We start from the raw sequence: 15,415 nt of genomic DNA, 5'->3' as shown, positions 1-15,415 counted from the left end.
TTACTGTTTTCCTCAAGCCTTGCCTGATACAGTTTCTTTCAAGGCAAAGAGCCTGCATAAGAAGTAAAGTCAAGCCAGGGACAGTAAACGCTACGCTATCAAGTGAATAAAGCCTTCTGTAATTAATAGTCCCTTTATAAAATAGCTCCTAAGCTGATATTGATCGTTGCCCAGCTTTCCTCACACATTAGGTGGCAGTAAGCTTTAACCACACTCCTTCACAAAGACGAACTCAAAGCCAACCTTAAAAACTCTGGCATAGACACTGAGAACTGGGAAGCCCTGGCCCATGAGCGCTCCAGCTGGAGGTCAGCTGTGACCAGCAGTGCTGAAGAATTTGAAGAGGCACGAATAGAGGGTGAAAGAGAGAAACATGCCAAGAGGAAGGTGCATCAAGCCAACCCCGAATGGGACTGCCTTCCACCTGGAAACTGATGCCCTCACTGCGGGAGAAGATGCGGGTCAAGAATAAGGCCCTACGGTCACCTACAGACCCATCCCCAAAACACATCACTTGGAGGACCATCATCCTCAGACTACGAGGGATCGCCTAAGAAGAAGAATGGATTTTTGGACTTTGGTTTTCATGGACATAACCTTTTGAACTTTGATCCCTTTTATGTTCTTGCTTGCTCTTCCTACACTCTGCTTTTAATAAATGTTTACATGGGGTCATCTGGTCAGTCTGTGGCGAAAGGAGGTCCAGGGCTCGAGGACACCAAGAGCAGAATGTGCTCTCGCAGGATGTCCCTCTTGCAAAAACAAAGTTTGTGCAGTTTAGTAAACTTTCCCCATGTTTTTTAATGATAGAGCCAATTAGGAAATAACATTGAGAACCTGATGCCGAGTTCGCCCCAGACCCCTGCTTTCCAGCTGATCTGACCAGCTGCAGGGAGTTCCACATTTCCTGGATGCTCTGATGAAATGTGCCCCAGCAGCAGCCTCAACCAGGGACTCTCTGCAGCCTTGAGCTCTCGCCTTTCGCTTCTTTCCCCAGCCAAACATTGTAACAAAACCCTCAATGAAGACTAATTGAATTGTAACCTTCACCTCTTCATAGTGATACATTGTGTCCTTTTACTGACTCACTAGTATGTAATGCATGAATTCACCCTTTTCCGGGCCGCGGGCAGCCCCTGGCCCACAAGGGAGGCCGAATCTGCGTTTCTTCAAACCGCGGATACGGAAACCCCTCGGGCCCCCGTATCCGCGAATTGATGAAACGACTCCATTTTGGTGCCATATTTTTCCTAGCTCAATTCTAACACTATCTGCGAGCCCTTTTTGGTGGATTCGCACGGTCTCTCCTTCAGGGCCAGACCCTTTTAAATTCTTCCTCGACTTCAAACCTAGGAACAAAATCACAGTGTGACCTAGTACTAGTATTCGAGGGGAGTTCTGACCCACGGTCTGACTTTTCCCATGCAAATGCACTCTCGCTGGGACAGACTTCGACCAACAGCAAGTCCCATCATCCTTAGAGAAGGGCGACTCACAGTCAAAGATGCAGGAAATGGTCGGTCGGTTCACCCCAAAGTTGAGGGTTGACACGGACTTGCCATCGTCGCTCTTATCATCTGTCACTCCGCCCTGAAAGAGGAGGCAAAAGGAAGGCGTTGGGAGGAGAAGGAAGATGCGGAAGGCCATTCACACTGGGGAACAGATGCGGTTTGGCACCACTCTGGCCATCATGGCTCCATGTTATGAAATATTTGGGAACTATAGTTTGGAGGTGGGATGTTGGTTCAAATCCAGGGAGCGGGGTGAGCTCCCACTGTTAGCCTCAGCTCCTCACAGTCTAGCAGTTCAAAAACATGCCAATGTGAGTAGATCAGCAGTTAGAATTGGGGGAGTAGGGGGAGCTCCCGCTGTTAGCCTCAGCTCCTGCCAACTTAGCAGATTGAAAACATGCCAATGTGAGTAGATCAGCAGTTCGAATCTGGAGAGCAAGGTGAGCTCCTACTGTTAGCTCCAGCTTTTGCCAACCTAACAATTCGAAAACATGCAAATGTAAGGAGATCAGCAGTTCGAATCTGGGGGGCAGGGTGAGCTTCCACTGTTAGCCTCAGCTCCTGCCAACCTAGCAGTTTGAAAACATGCCAATGTGAGTAGATCAGCAGTTTGAATCTTGGGAGCAGGGTGAGCTCCCGCTGTTAGCCTCAGCTCCTGCCAACCTAGCAGTTTGAAAACATGCAAATGTGAGTAGATCAGCAGTTCGAATTTGGGGAGCAGAGTGAGCTCCCGCTGTTAGCCTCAGCTCCTGCCAACCTAGCAGTTTGAAAACATGCAAATGTGAGCAGATCAGCAGTTCGAATCAAGGGAGCAGGGTGAGCTCCCGCTGTTAGCCTCAGCTCCTGCCAACTTAAGAGCTCGAAAACATGCCAATGTGAGTAGATCAGCAGTTCGAATCTGGGGAGCAGGGTGAGCTCCCTCTGTTAGCCTCAGCTCCTGCCAACCTAGCAGTTTGAAAACATGCCAATGTGAGTAGATCAGCAGTTTGAATCTTGGGAGCAGGGGGAGCTCCCATTGTTAGCCTCAGCTCCTGCCAACCTAGCAGTTTTAAAACATGCAAATGTGAGTAGATCAGCAGTTCGAATCTGGGGAGCAGAGTGAGCTCCCGCTGTTAGCCTCAGCTCCTGCCAACCTAGCAGTTTGAAAACATGCAAATGTGAGCAGATCAGCAGTTCGAATCAAGGGAGCAGGGTGAGCTCCCGCTGTTAGCCTCAGTTCCTGCCAACCTAGCAGTTCAAAACATGCAAATGTGAGCAGATCAGAAGTTTGAATCTTGGGAGCAGGGTGAGCTCCCGCTGTTAGCCTCAGCTCCTGCTGAGGGGTGTGGGGATGATGGTGTGCTTTCTGAATTGTTACCAGAGAGTTCCCCTGATAGGGAACATGAAAACAACTCGGCATCTGGCCCAGCTACAGAAATTAATGCGCAAATGGATAATGAGCAAATAGATAGATGCGAGGTGTTTAGTCAAAACAGGAGAGCTGAACAGTGGCTTCAGTGGTCTGCCAAGCTTTGAGAGAAAAAGATAAGAAATTCTCAGCTAAAGAGAAACCAATTTCTGAGTGTTAAGAGACTTAGCTAAAGAGGAGATAAAAGTCCGAAGTATAGGATATGTAGTCAGATGAAGCATTGTTTGGAATCAAGTCAAGATCCCGTCCTTGTTCATTGAAGCTTTGTTTGGAAAATGCATATTTTAAGTGCCTTTGTTTCATGGTTTTGATCCTTGGATTTTTATGCTCTATATTCATTCCTTGGGTTCATGTTTCTTGATTCCTTGCATTTTATTTGGGAAGTTTTGCCTTGGTTTTTATACACTTTGCTGGACTATTACCCTGGACTACTTTGTTCCTGCTTATCTTCCTATCTAATTGGCTTTACTTATTTCTTTAAAGTGCTTTTTACTTTCCTGCTTTTTAATTATCTGTCAGTGGGCTTTTCCTGTCCTGGAGTGCAACAGTAGGCATGCTGGCCATTTGAGATCCTAGATTCACTGGAAGTCCCTTTGTACACTGCAGAATTAATGAAGATTGAGACTCATTCAACTCCCGTGGCTCGACTCTCTGGCCTTGTGAGAATTGCGGTTTTGCAAGACCTTTAAGTCTTCCTTGCCAAAGAAGAACAGAGCCTCAGCGCACTACCAATCCCATCATTCCATAGAACCAAGCCACAGCAATTAAAACAGCACCAAACGGCATCAATTCGACAATGGGAATGGCCTGAATCCTGGGCCTCCTCCAACCCAGATGTAAATGGAGCACTGGCTGTGAAACATATTCCGCTAAGAGCCCCGGCCAATATAATTAATGGAGGGGAACCTCTCTTAATGGCGCAGCCAACGCTTTTAGGCGCCTTTCTCACCTCCTAATTGCAGACGTTTTGGGGAAATGGAGAGGAGGGGGCTCCAGGAGATGGTCATGCAATAGTTTCAATTGCCGGGCATCCTTTGGAAAGAGCAAGGGATGGGGTTTCCAGACACTGGGCCCCAGGAACTGGTCAGGAAGGTGGTTAAGCCCTTCTGTCCACTGGGGAGAACTGGGTCTTGCAAGATTTTATTTCTGCAAAAGAAGCTATTTTCCACCACGGTTCACCACCTTCCCACTCCTTGGATCCTAAGCAAGAGCTGGAAAGCATTGCATGGCAAGGGTCATCTAAGAGAGTTGGAAGAAACTGGAAGGGTCACCTTGAAGATCTGGAAGACCTGGAATGTCACCATTAGACACCATTAGAAGGAACCTAGTGGTCAACTGGTAGAGTTGGAAGGCATACCAACAACCTTTCCAAGACTAGAAGGGTCATTGATACAAAGATATTGCAAGGATTCAACAACTTGAATCAGAAGGAACTGCAAGGTTCAAGTAGTCAAGTTGGGAAGGAACTACAATGGTCAACAAGGAGAGTTGGAAGGGATCTCCAATGTTATCCCATGGAGATGGAAACAATTGCAATGGTCAACCAGTATAGCAGAGTAGGAAACAACCCCAAGGAAGGATCAACCAATAGAGTTGGAAGAAACTGCAAAGACTCACCATGGATTTGGAAGGATTTCTAAGGGGTCAAGTAGCAGAGTTGGAAGGAACCACAGCTGTCAGTAAACTCTATTGGTTTACTGTTGCAGTTCCTTCCTTCTCTACTGGATGACCATTTCAGGTTCTTCCAGCTCTACTAGTTAAATCCTTGCAATATTTCTCTAATTCTACTAGTTGAATTACTTGTAGTTCCATAAATTGAATCAATAACTTGAATCAGAAGGAACTGCAAGGTTCAAGTAGTTGAGTTGGGAAGGAACTACAATGGTCAACAAGGAGAGTTGGACAGGATCTCCAATGTTATCCCGTGGAGATAACGGGAAGGTCAACCTTCCAAAACAGACTGCAAGCGTCCACTTGTAGAGTTGGTTGAGAACCAAGAGATGGAAGGAACTACAAGTCATTCAACTAGTAGAATTAGAGAAATATTGCAAGGATTTAACTAGTAGAGCTGGAAGAACCTGAAATGGTCATCCAGTAGAGAAGGAAGGAACCGCAACAGTAAACCAATGGAGTTTACTGACAGCTGTGGTTCCTTCCAACTCTGCTACTTAACCCTTGGAGATCCAAGTGAGTCTTTGCAGTTTCTTCCAACTCTACTGGTTGATCCTTGCTTGGGGTTGTTTCCTACTCTGCTACTCGTTGACCATTGCAATTGTTTCTATCTCTCTAGGATAACATTGGAGATCCCTTCCAACTCTCCTTGTTGACCGTTGTAGTTCCTTCCCAACTTGACTACTTGAACCTTGCAGTTCCTTCCAATACAAGTTGTTGAATCCTTTCAATATCTTTCTATCAAATGGCCCTTATGGGTCTTTCTGACCCAAACAGTTCAATTCTTGTAATTTGGATTCAACTTGGATTCAACTTAGAAGGAAATTGCAAGTTGGATTCTTGCAATTTCCTTCTAAGGAACCTTAAGAGTCATCTGGTAGCATTGAAAGAAATTGCAAGGATTCAACTACTAGCGTTGGAAGAACCTGAAATGGTCATCCAGTAGAGATGGAAGGAACTAAAAGGGTCAACTAATAGAGTTAGAAGGAAATTGCAAGAACCCAACTACTAGAGATGGAAGGAACCACAAAGAGAACTAGTAGAATAGGAAGGAACCATAAGGTTCAACTAATAGAGAAAAATATTGCAAGGATTCAACTACTAGAGTTGGAAGAACCTCAAATGGGCATCCAGTAGAGATGGAAAGAACTACAAGGGTCAACTAGTAGAGTGAGAAGAAAATTGCAAGAACCCAACTAGTAGAGATGGAAGGAACCACAAGGAGAACTAGTAGAGTAGGAAGGAACCATAAGGTTCAACTAATAGAGAAAAATATTGCAAGGATTCAACTACTAGAGTTGGAAGAACCTCAAATGGGCATCCAGTAGAGATGGAAAGAACTACAAGGGTCAACTAGTAGAGTGAGAAGAAAATTGCAAGAACCCAACTAGTAGAGATGGAAGGAACCACAAGGAGAACTAGTAGAGTAGGAAGGAACCATAAGGTTCAACTAATAGAGAAAAATATTGCAAGGATTCAACTACTAGAGTTGGAAGAACCTCAAATGGGCATCCAGTAGAGATGGAAAGAACTACAAGGGTCAACTAGTAGAGTGAGAAGAAAATTGCAAGAACCCAACTAGTAGAGATGGAAGGAACCACAAAGAGAACTAGTAGAATAGGAAGGAACCATAAGGTTCAAGTAATAGAATGAGAAGAAGATTGCAAGGATTCAACTACTAGAGTTGGAAGAACCTGAAATGGGCATCCAGTAGAGATGGAAGGAATTGTAAGGATGAACTAGTAGAGTTAGAAGGAAATTTCAAGAGTCCAACTAGTAGAGATGGAAGGAACCACAAGGTCAAAATAAGAAGGAAATTACAAGGATTCAACTGTTTGGGTCAGAAAGACCCACAAGGGCCATTTGATGGAAAGATATTGCAAGGATTCAACAATTTGAATCAGAAGGAACTGCAAGGTTCAAGTAGTCAAGTTGAGAAGGAACTACAATGGTCAACAAGGAGACTTGGGACCGGAAAATGAACGGCAGCCAATGGAGCTCCTTAAACAGCGGTTGACCGCTCCCTGTAACTCACTCCAGTTAGTAAACTGGCTGCCTACCCGTTGAACCAATTGAAATTTTGGTAGAGCAGAAGGGGGTCAAGCTGGATAGCCTTTGGGGGTCTCACCCTACTCTGTGATCCTACTCTGTGATGGTTTTGGAGAATGGCTCTGGGTCCAAGGAAGACTCCAGGAGGCTCCTCACTTTGTGGTTGTTGTGGCTGAGCTGTTTTCTGATGATGAGGACGATGGGATTCAGATTTCTGCTGGGATCCAGCTTCCTGACTCTTCGTCTATGCCTCAAATCTCTGGGCCTGCCTCTGAGGCTCCCACAGACAGTGCAGTGTCAACAGAGCCGGTCCCAGCAGAAAGGAATTTTAACGAAGGAGATAGTGAACAGGTGCCTTCCCACACTGATACCGAAAGTGTAGATAGTTACTTGACCTGACAAGCTCGTCTTGATCTGACGGTCAGGCGGAGTTCTAATCTGGCCGGCAGACGAGAAGCCAGCTCGGTGAAAGGTCATCACAATGCTTTTATGATGATGAGAGCCACATGTTTTCATGTTAGAAAGGCCTTTTGCAAACCAAGAGAAAGTGTCAGTTCAACGTAGCTTACTAACCTGAAAGCTTCATGGAATAACCTTAGCCTGGAAAGCAGTACGCTTGGGATTTCTTGCATTGTGATTATTGGAGCAATTGTTTCATTGCGTGTACCTGGGACTCTGGTTTGAACTTTGCCTATAGGATTGTGTCTTCTGCTTTTTCCTGAAGATCTTTGGAACTATATGATGCATTTAACCTTAATCTTTGGAACTTTGCAACACTTATTCTTTATTTTGACTTGGATTTTCTCCTCAATAAACTATAAAACTACAGCTCTTGTGTTGTAGTTCAGCGTGTTGGTAGCGTTGCTACTCCTGGTAGCAGAGAGAAAAGGTCTGCTCAGGAGTCGGAGGGAGAACAACAGCGAAAGCGCATTAGGGAAATCATTATGGCCCCAAGTGAGACTGACACGTTTCAAGGCTTCTCAGATTGTGAAATGGGGGATGGGGAAGAGAGCAGAGGTGTAAAGAGGGCTGCTCGCGATCCGGAGTCTGAAGGGGAGTTGCAGAGGAAGCGCATCCAGGAAATACTTACTGCGCCAACACAGGATGAGGATTTCCTGGGGTTTGAAAGGAGTTCTGGGTCTGGGAGTGATATGGAAGAGGAGGAATTGGATTGGACCCATGTTCAACAAACAAGGGACATTTGCAATCAACCCACCTCCAGTGAGGAATTTGAGGGGTTCACTGAGGATTGGCAGCCAAGGACCTCTTGGCAGGATCTAAGTCTTAGCAGACGCTGGCAGAGGTGGAGAGCGATGAAGAAAGGGTGGGGAATGTATTGTCGAAGGCTTTCGTGGCTGGAATCCATGGGTTGTTGTAGGTTTTTCTGGGCTATATGGCCATGTTCTGGAGGCAATTTTTCTCCTGACGTTTCGCCTGCATCTATGGCAAGCATCCTCAGAGGGAGTGAGGATGCATCTATGGCAAGCATCCTCAGAGATAGTGAGGGTGGGGAGCTCATCAAGCTCTGAGGAGGAACTTTGAGATAAAAGTGGGTTCTGTTTGCATGATGCTTTGCAGAAGGCAAAGTGTCTTTATTGGACATAACTCTTTGTACTGCCAACTCTTGAAATTGGGTTCTTGGGCTACAGCTTCGTGTGTTCCTGAATTCCTGTTCCTTGGTGATTCCTGCGTTCCAGTGTTTGTTTACCAACGGCTTGACCACAGACCGGTTTGACTATCGTTTTTGGCTTTCTGGACTTTAAACTCTTATAACTTTGTGCTTGAACAATTCCTCATTCTGGGACTTCGTTTTTCCATCTTCTGTGACTGTGTTTTTGTGCTGTGCCAGCTTTCAAGCGAATTGCTTAAGTTTGAGTTTAATCCGGATTATAAGGCAGCGCTATAATCCGGGTTATATTTTTGTTACTGGTATCGCTTTGTTTTTGATGCCAAATTACTACTGGGACTCTCTGCACTGAAATTAAGTGCTTTGAAATACTATTGTTATTTATTTATTTATTTATTTATTTATTTACTGCACTTGTAGACCGCCGTTCTCAGCCCTGGGGCGACTCACGGCGGTGTACAACATATAAAAACAATTTACAATAAAGGCAATATCACAAACAACAATAACAACATCACTATCAATAATACAATTACACTAAATCATTCGCGACGTCTCATCATAGAATCACAATCCAATCTCGTTATCCATATTCCGTTCCAATCATCATTGCCAATTGTTGTAGCACTTAGTCAAACGCCTTCTCAAACAACCATGTCTTTAGTCTCTTGCGGAATGTCATAAGGGAGGGCGCCTGTCTGATGTCTACAGGGAGGGTGTTCCACAGCCGAGGGGCCACCACCGAGAAGGCCCTATCCCTCGTCCCCGCCAGACGTGCCTGTGAGGCAGGCGGGATCGAGAGCAGGGCCTCCCCAGACGATCTCAAAGTCCTCGTGGGCTCATAGGCCGAGATGCGGTCAGAAAGGTATTTTGGGCCGGAACCGTTTAGGGCTTTGTAGGCCAACACCAGCACCTTGAATTGGGCTCGGTAGCAGATCGGCAGCCAATGGAGCTGGAACAACAAGGGCGTTGTGTGCTCCCTGCGTCCCGCTCCTGTTAGTAACATGGCTGCCGCGCGCTGGACTAGCTGGAGCTTCCGGGCCGTCTTCAAGGGCAGCCCCACGTAGAGAGCGTTGCAGTAGTCAAGGCGGGATGTGACCAGAGCGTGTACTACCGTGGCCAAGTCAGACTTCCCGAGGTACGGGCGCAGCTGGCGCACGAGCCTGAGCTGTGCAAATGCTCCCCTGGTCACCGCTGAGACCTGGGGATCCAGGCTCAACGATTAATTTTTGTACAATAAAGCTGTGTTTTGAACTCTTATCTTGTGTTTGGCTCTAATTAAGGCTTCTGGGTCTGGACATCTTGTGTGGTGGTGTTTGGAAGCAAGGTGAAGCTTACTCTGAGTTGCAACAGTGGTGTGGCATTTCCCCATCGGTATCTCTACTAAAACTTTGCCCACAGCTATCAGGTGGATCCTGGGCACACCTTTCGAATTCCTGGGGCATCTTGTGAGGGCCATGCAAAAAAAAGGAGGGGTCTTTTCTAGGCCTGGGCGGTTTTGTTCGTTAATTTTGTAATTTGTTAAATATTCGTTAATTTTAGCAATTACAAAACGATTACAAAACTTATTTTTAAACCCGGAAGTGTTTTTAAATATCGAAACGGCAGGCGCCAAAAAATTTTGTATTTCCGTCCATTTCGGAAATACGTAAGATGGCCGCCTGGTGATGCTTGCTGGGAGCTCTCCTCTCTCTCCTCTCTTAGCCAGTCAGAGGCAGAGCCTGAAAGAGGAGGAGGAGGAGGAGGAGGAGAGGGCGGGGAAGGCGCCGGCTGAGCAAGCGAGCGAGAGGGCGAGCGAGAGGGCGAGTGGCGAGCGAGAGGGCGAGCGAGAGGGCGAGCGAGAGGGCGAGCGAGACGGCGAGCGGCGAGCGAGAGGGCGAGCGGCGAGTGAGAGGGCGAGTGAGAGGGCGAGCGGCGAGCGAGAGGGCGAGCGGCGAGCGAGAGGGCGAGCGGCGGGCGAGAGGGCGAGCGGCGAGCGAGAGGGCGAGCGGCGAGCGAGAGGGCGAGCGGCGAGCGAGAGGGCGAGCGGCGGGCGAGAGGGCGAGCGACCCTCAGCGGGAAGGCGGCCCGTCCCTCCTTCCTCACCTTTGCGGTGGGTGTGCTTCATTCTCCCAATTCCTTAGCGGAGGGCTGGGCTAGATGGCCTTTGGGGAGCCCTTCTCCCAATTTCGCATTGCTTCAGAGGAGCCGGGCCCGACTCGGCGGCAACGCTTGAGAGCCCGCCAGAGTGAGTGAGTGCCTGCCTTCCCTCCTTAATAATAATTTCTCCTCCCTATTCTACTAAATTGATAATTAAATTAAAAAAATATTGAAAAAATATCGAAAAAAAAAGGGCTCCATCTTTACAAAATGTTTTGTAAATATTAACGAAATTTTGTAAATACCGAACTTTTTTAAGGGAAAATTTTGTAATTATTTTAAATATCGAAACAAAAAAAAACCCCAAATACAAATCGATTTTAGAAACAAATTTTTGCGTTGTTACCCAGGCCTAGTCTTTTCCACTTTTTTTCTCCTTCCCCTTTTATTTTAAGCCCGTGCCGTTCGGACGTTCTCTGCGCAAGGAGTCGAGGAAACTTGGCAAACGCCGGAGGAGAGTAAGAATATACCAAAACGTATTTGAAAAGAAAGAGAGAAGGTGAAGGGGGGGGAAAAAGGCAAACCACACGACTACATTTTATACATGAACTTGCCCCAAACCGAATCCAAATGTCAAGGGGGGAAAAAGAGGAGGAAAAGGACAAACTGTAACCTAAAGAAGGGAAATCCAGAGGAGGAGCGAGGAGCACGACGGGCAAGGGGGAAATATAATAGCGCCTTTGTGCCAGAGCCCTTTGGTTCCCATTAGCTGCCTGGAAAAGCCAGCAGATTATGAAATCCAATGTCTTAAGAAAGCCAACATATTAGTTAAGAAAATAAATGTGGGAACGGGTCGTTTTGGGGGGAGGAGAGGCCGAGGCTGGCCGACGTCCTTCCGAAGAGCGGCCTTGCAAATGCAAGATACTCCACTTTGGCAGAAAAAATGAAATGCAAAGATACAGAATGGGGGACAATGCCTGGCTCGAGAGCAGTACGTGTGAAAAAGATCTTGGAGTCCTCGTGGACAACAAGTTAAACATGAGCCAGGAATGTGATGTGGCGGCAAAAAAAGCCAACGGGATTTTGGCCTGCATCAATAGGAGCCTAGTGTCTAGATCTAAGGAAGTCATGCTACCCCTCTATTCAGCTTTGGTTAGACCACATCTGGAATATTGTGTCCAATTCTGGGAACCACAATTCAAGAGAGAGATTGACAAGCTGGAATGTGTCCAGAGGAGGGCGACTCAAATGATCAAGGGTCTGGAGAACAAGCCCTATGAGGAGCGGCTTAGGGAACTGGGCATGTTTAGCCTGAAGAAGAGAAGGCTGAGAGGAGATATGAGAGCCATGTATAAATATGTGAGAGGAAGCCACAGGGAGGAGGAGGGAGCAAGCTTGTTTTCTGCTTCCTTGGAGACTGGGACGCAATGGGACAATTGCTTCAAACTACAAGAGAGGAGATTCCATCTGAACATGAGGAAGAACTTCCTGACTGTGAGAGCCGTTCAGCAGTGGAACTCTCTGCCCCAGAGTGTGGTGGAGGCTCCTTCTTTGGAAGCTTTTAAACAGAGGCTGGATGGCCATCTGTCAGGGGTGATTTGAATGCAATATTCCTGCTTCTTGGCAGAATGGGTTTGGACTGGATGGCCCATGAGGTCTCTTCCAACTCTTTGATTCTTGGCTTCTTCAACGAGGAAAGGCATCTCAAGGGGATCGTGGCCCCGACTGCCCTTGCAACGCGGTCTCACCTGAATCTGGGGGTGGCTTCCAAACGCCAAGGATTCGAACCTGGAACCCACAATTGGATAGTTTTGATGGGCCAACTGTCATCAAGGTACCCCCCCCCCCACACACACACAAAGCCAAGCCCACCTCCCCAAAATCCCAAGGCAAAGGCAGCTGTGATGTCAAACGATTGAACATTGAGAAAACCAAGGTGCTGTATTGTCGAAGGCTTTCATGGCTGGAATCACTAGGTTCTTGTGGGTTTTTTTGGGCAATAAAGCCATGTTCTAGAGGCATTTCTCCTGACGTTTCGCCTGCATCTATGGTAAGCATCCTCAGAGGTTGTGAGGTCTGTTGGAAGTAGGAAAACCCATTTTTTAAACCCATTTTTCCTACTTCCAACTTTTCCTACTTTTTTAAACCCATTTTTCCTACTTCCAACAGACCTCACAACCTCTGAGGATGCTTGCCATAGATGCAGGCGAAACGTCAGGAGAAATGCCTCTAGAACATGGCTCTATAGCCCGAAAAAACCCACAAGAACCCTAACCAAGGTGCTGTTCCAGCAGACACCAACCAACCCCTCTCCAATACCAGTGATACAGCTTAATGGTGTAACATTAGAAAATGTGGACCATTTCCGCTCCCTTGGCAGCCACCTCTCCACCAAAGTCAACATCAACACCGAAATACAACAACGCCTGAGCTCTGCGAGCGCAGCATTTTTCCAAATGAAGCAGAGAGTGTTTGAGGACCAGAACATCCGTAGGGAGACCAAGGTGCTTGTCTATAAAGCTATTCCCCTCCCAACCCTGCTCTACACCTGCGAAACGTGGACTGTCTACAGACGTCACATGCAACTCCTGGAACGATTCCATCAGCACTGCCTCCGGAAAATCCTGCAAATCTCTTGGGAAGACATGCGGACAAACGTCAGCGTGCTGGAAGAAGGAAAGACCACCAGCATTGAAGCGATGGTCCTCTGCCATCAACTCCACTGGACCGGCCACGTTGTCCGGGTGCCTGACCACCGCCTCCCAAAGCAGTTGCTCTACTCTGAACTCAAGAACGGAAAACGGAACGTTGGTGGTCAGGAAAAGAGATTGAAAGATGGGCTCAAAGCCAACCTTAAAAACTCTGGCTTAGACACCGAGAACTGGGAAGCCCTGGCCCTTGAGCGCTCCAGCTGGAGGTCAGCTGTGACCAGCAGTGCTGCAGAATTTGAAGAGGCACAAATGGAGGGCGAAAGGGAGAAGCGTGCCAAGAGGAAGGCATGTCAAGCCAACCCCGGCCGAGACCGCCTTCCACCTGGAAACCAATGCCCTCACTGCGGAAGATGCAGGTCAAGAAGAGGGCTCCACAGCCACATACGGACCCACAAGAACACTGGAAGACAATCATCTTCGTAAAGCAAGGGATCACCTAAGTAAATAAGTAAGTCAAGCCATTGCTTTTTAACATCTACATGGAACCACTGGGAGAGGTCATCCAGGGATTTGGAGTTGGGTGCCATCTCTATGCAGATGACACGCAACTCTACTACTCTTTTCCACCTAACTCCAAGGAAGCCCCTCGGGTGCTGGAAGAGTGACAGGCTCCTGTGACGGTCTGGATGAGGACGAATAAGCTGAGGATCAATCCTGACTGCCTGAGCATCAAGCAAAAAGTGGATGCTAGAAACAATATCATACAAAAGTTGACTGGCACAACCTGGGGATCACAACCAGACACAGTGAAGACATCTGCCCTTGCGCTATGCTCCTCTGCTGCTGAGTATGCATGCCCAGTGTGGAACACCTCTCACCACGCTAAAACAGTGGATGTGGCTCTGAATGAGACATGCCACATTATCATGGGGTGTCTGTGCCCTACACCAGTGGAGAAATTACACTGCTTAGCCGGTATTGCCCCACCTGACATCCGCCGGGAAGTAGCAGCCAATAGTGAAAGGACCAAGGCAGAGACATCTCCAGCTCATCCCCTGTTTGGGTATCAGCCAGCACGTCAACGACTTAAACCAAGAAATAGTTTTCTAAGATCTACAGAGACACTCGCTGGAACACCCCAGCAAGCAAGAGTCCAAAAGTGGCAGGCTCAAATCCAGAACCTGAATACCAAATGAGAGACTCCCCCTGGGCACACAGAAGACTGGGCGACTTGGAAGGCGCTGAACAGACTGCGCTCTGGCACCACGAGATGCAGAGCCAACCTTGAGAAATGGGGCCACAAAGTGGAGTCCACGACATGTGAGTGTGGAGAGGAGCAAACCACTGACCACCTGCTGCAATGCACCCTGAGCCCTGCAACATGATGCACAAGGGAGGACCTTCTTTCAGCAACACCAGAGGCACTCCAAGGGACCAGATAATGGTCAAAGGACATCTAATCAACTACCAAACTCACAAATTTTGTATTCTGTATTTTGTATTTTTGTATTTTGTCTGTTTGTTTGCTTTGTTGTGTTAGAAATGTAATATAATTGACTGGTTGCTGATGACTCGATAAATAAATAAAACCTGACAAGACAGAGGTCCTCCAGATTGGGGTATAGGGTGCAACCTGTGTTGGATGGGGTTGCACTCCCCCTGAAGTCACAGGTCCACAGTCTGGGTGTCCTCCTGGACTCATTGCTAATGCTTGAAGCTCAGGCGTCGGCGGTGGCCGGGAAGGCCTTCGCACAATTAAGACTCGTGCGCCAACTGCGACCGTACCTCGTGAAGTTGGATTTGACCAGGGTGGTCCACGCTTTAGTCACCTCCAGATTGGACTACTACAATGCACTCTACATGGGGCTGCCCTTGAAGACGGCTCGGAAATTTCAATTGGTCTAACTGGCGGCAGCCAGGTTACTAACTGGGGCGATTTGCAGGGAGTGGTCAACCCTCATGTTCAAGGAGCTCCATTGGCTGCCGTTCATTTTCCGGTCCCAATTCAAGGTGCAGGTCCTTATCTACAAAGCCCTGAACGGTTTGGGACCCGCCTACCTGCGTGACCACATTTCTGTTTACGAATCCACACGATTCCTTCGATCACCTGGAGAGTCCCTGCTCACGCTCCCGCCCCCTTCGTAGGCACGATTGGTGGGGACGAGGGAGAGGGCCTTCTCAGTGGTGGCCCCCCGATTCTGGAACTCACTCCCCCCACATTGGCAGTCTTCAGGAGGAGCCGCAAAAGCACAGTATGTCACAGCAAATGAGATTCAGATGCTGGATTTCATATCAAAAAATCACAAGTCGAACACTTCCCAAGTGTCTAGGACTGCGTGATGTATTATTATTATTATTATTATTATTATTATTATTATTATTATTCTATTGTCGAAGGCTTTCATGGCCAGAATCACTG

The 15,415-nt window shown here is 47.5% G+C and overlaps 1 protein-coding gene across 8 annotated transcripts in view; it reads right to left on the bottom strand.

The window, feature by feature from the left end:
• The window catches only part of DYSF (dysferlin), a 284,587-nt gene that overhangs the window by 124,572 nt on the left and 144,600 nt on the right, over positions 1 to 15,415 (bottom strand). For all 8 annotated transcript variants that reach the window (XM_067468433.1, XM_067468436.1, XM_067468437.1 and 5 more), the window contains one exon: positions 1,497 to 1,590. In XM_067468433.1, the coding sequence (XP_067324534.1) occupies positions 1,497 to 1,590 (94 nt within the window). The remainder of the gene's footprint in view (positions 1 to 1,496; positions 1,591 to 15,415) is intronic.

The sequence above is a fragment of the Anolis sagrei genome, chromosome 5, assembly GCF_037176765.1.
Source record: "Anolis sagrei isolate rAnoSag1 chromosome 5, rAnoSag1.mat, whole genome shotgun sequence".
Classification (NCBI taxonomy): domain Eukaryota; kingdom Metazoa; phylum Chordata; class Lepidosauria; order Squamata; family Dactyloidae; genus Anolis; species Anolis sagrei.
The sequence above is the reverse complement of the archived record's forward strand: the minus strand, read 5'-3'. Positions and strand labels throughout refer to the sequence as shown.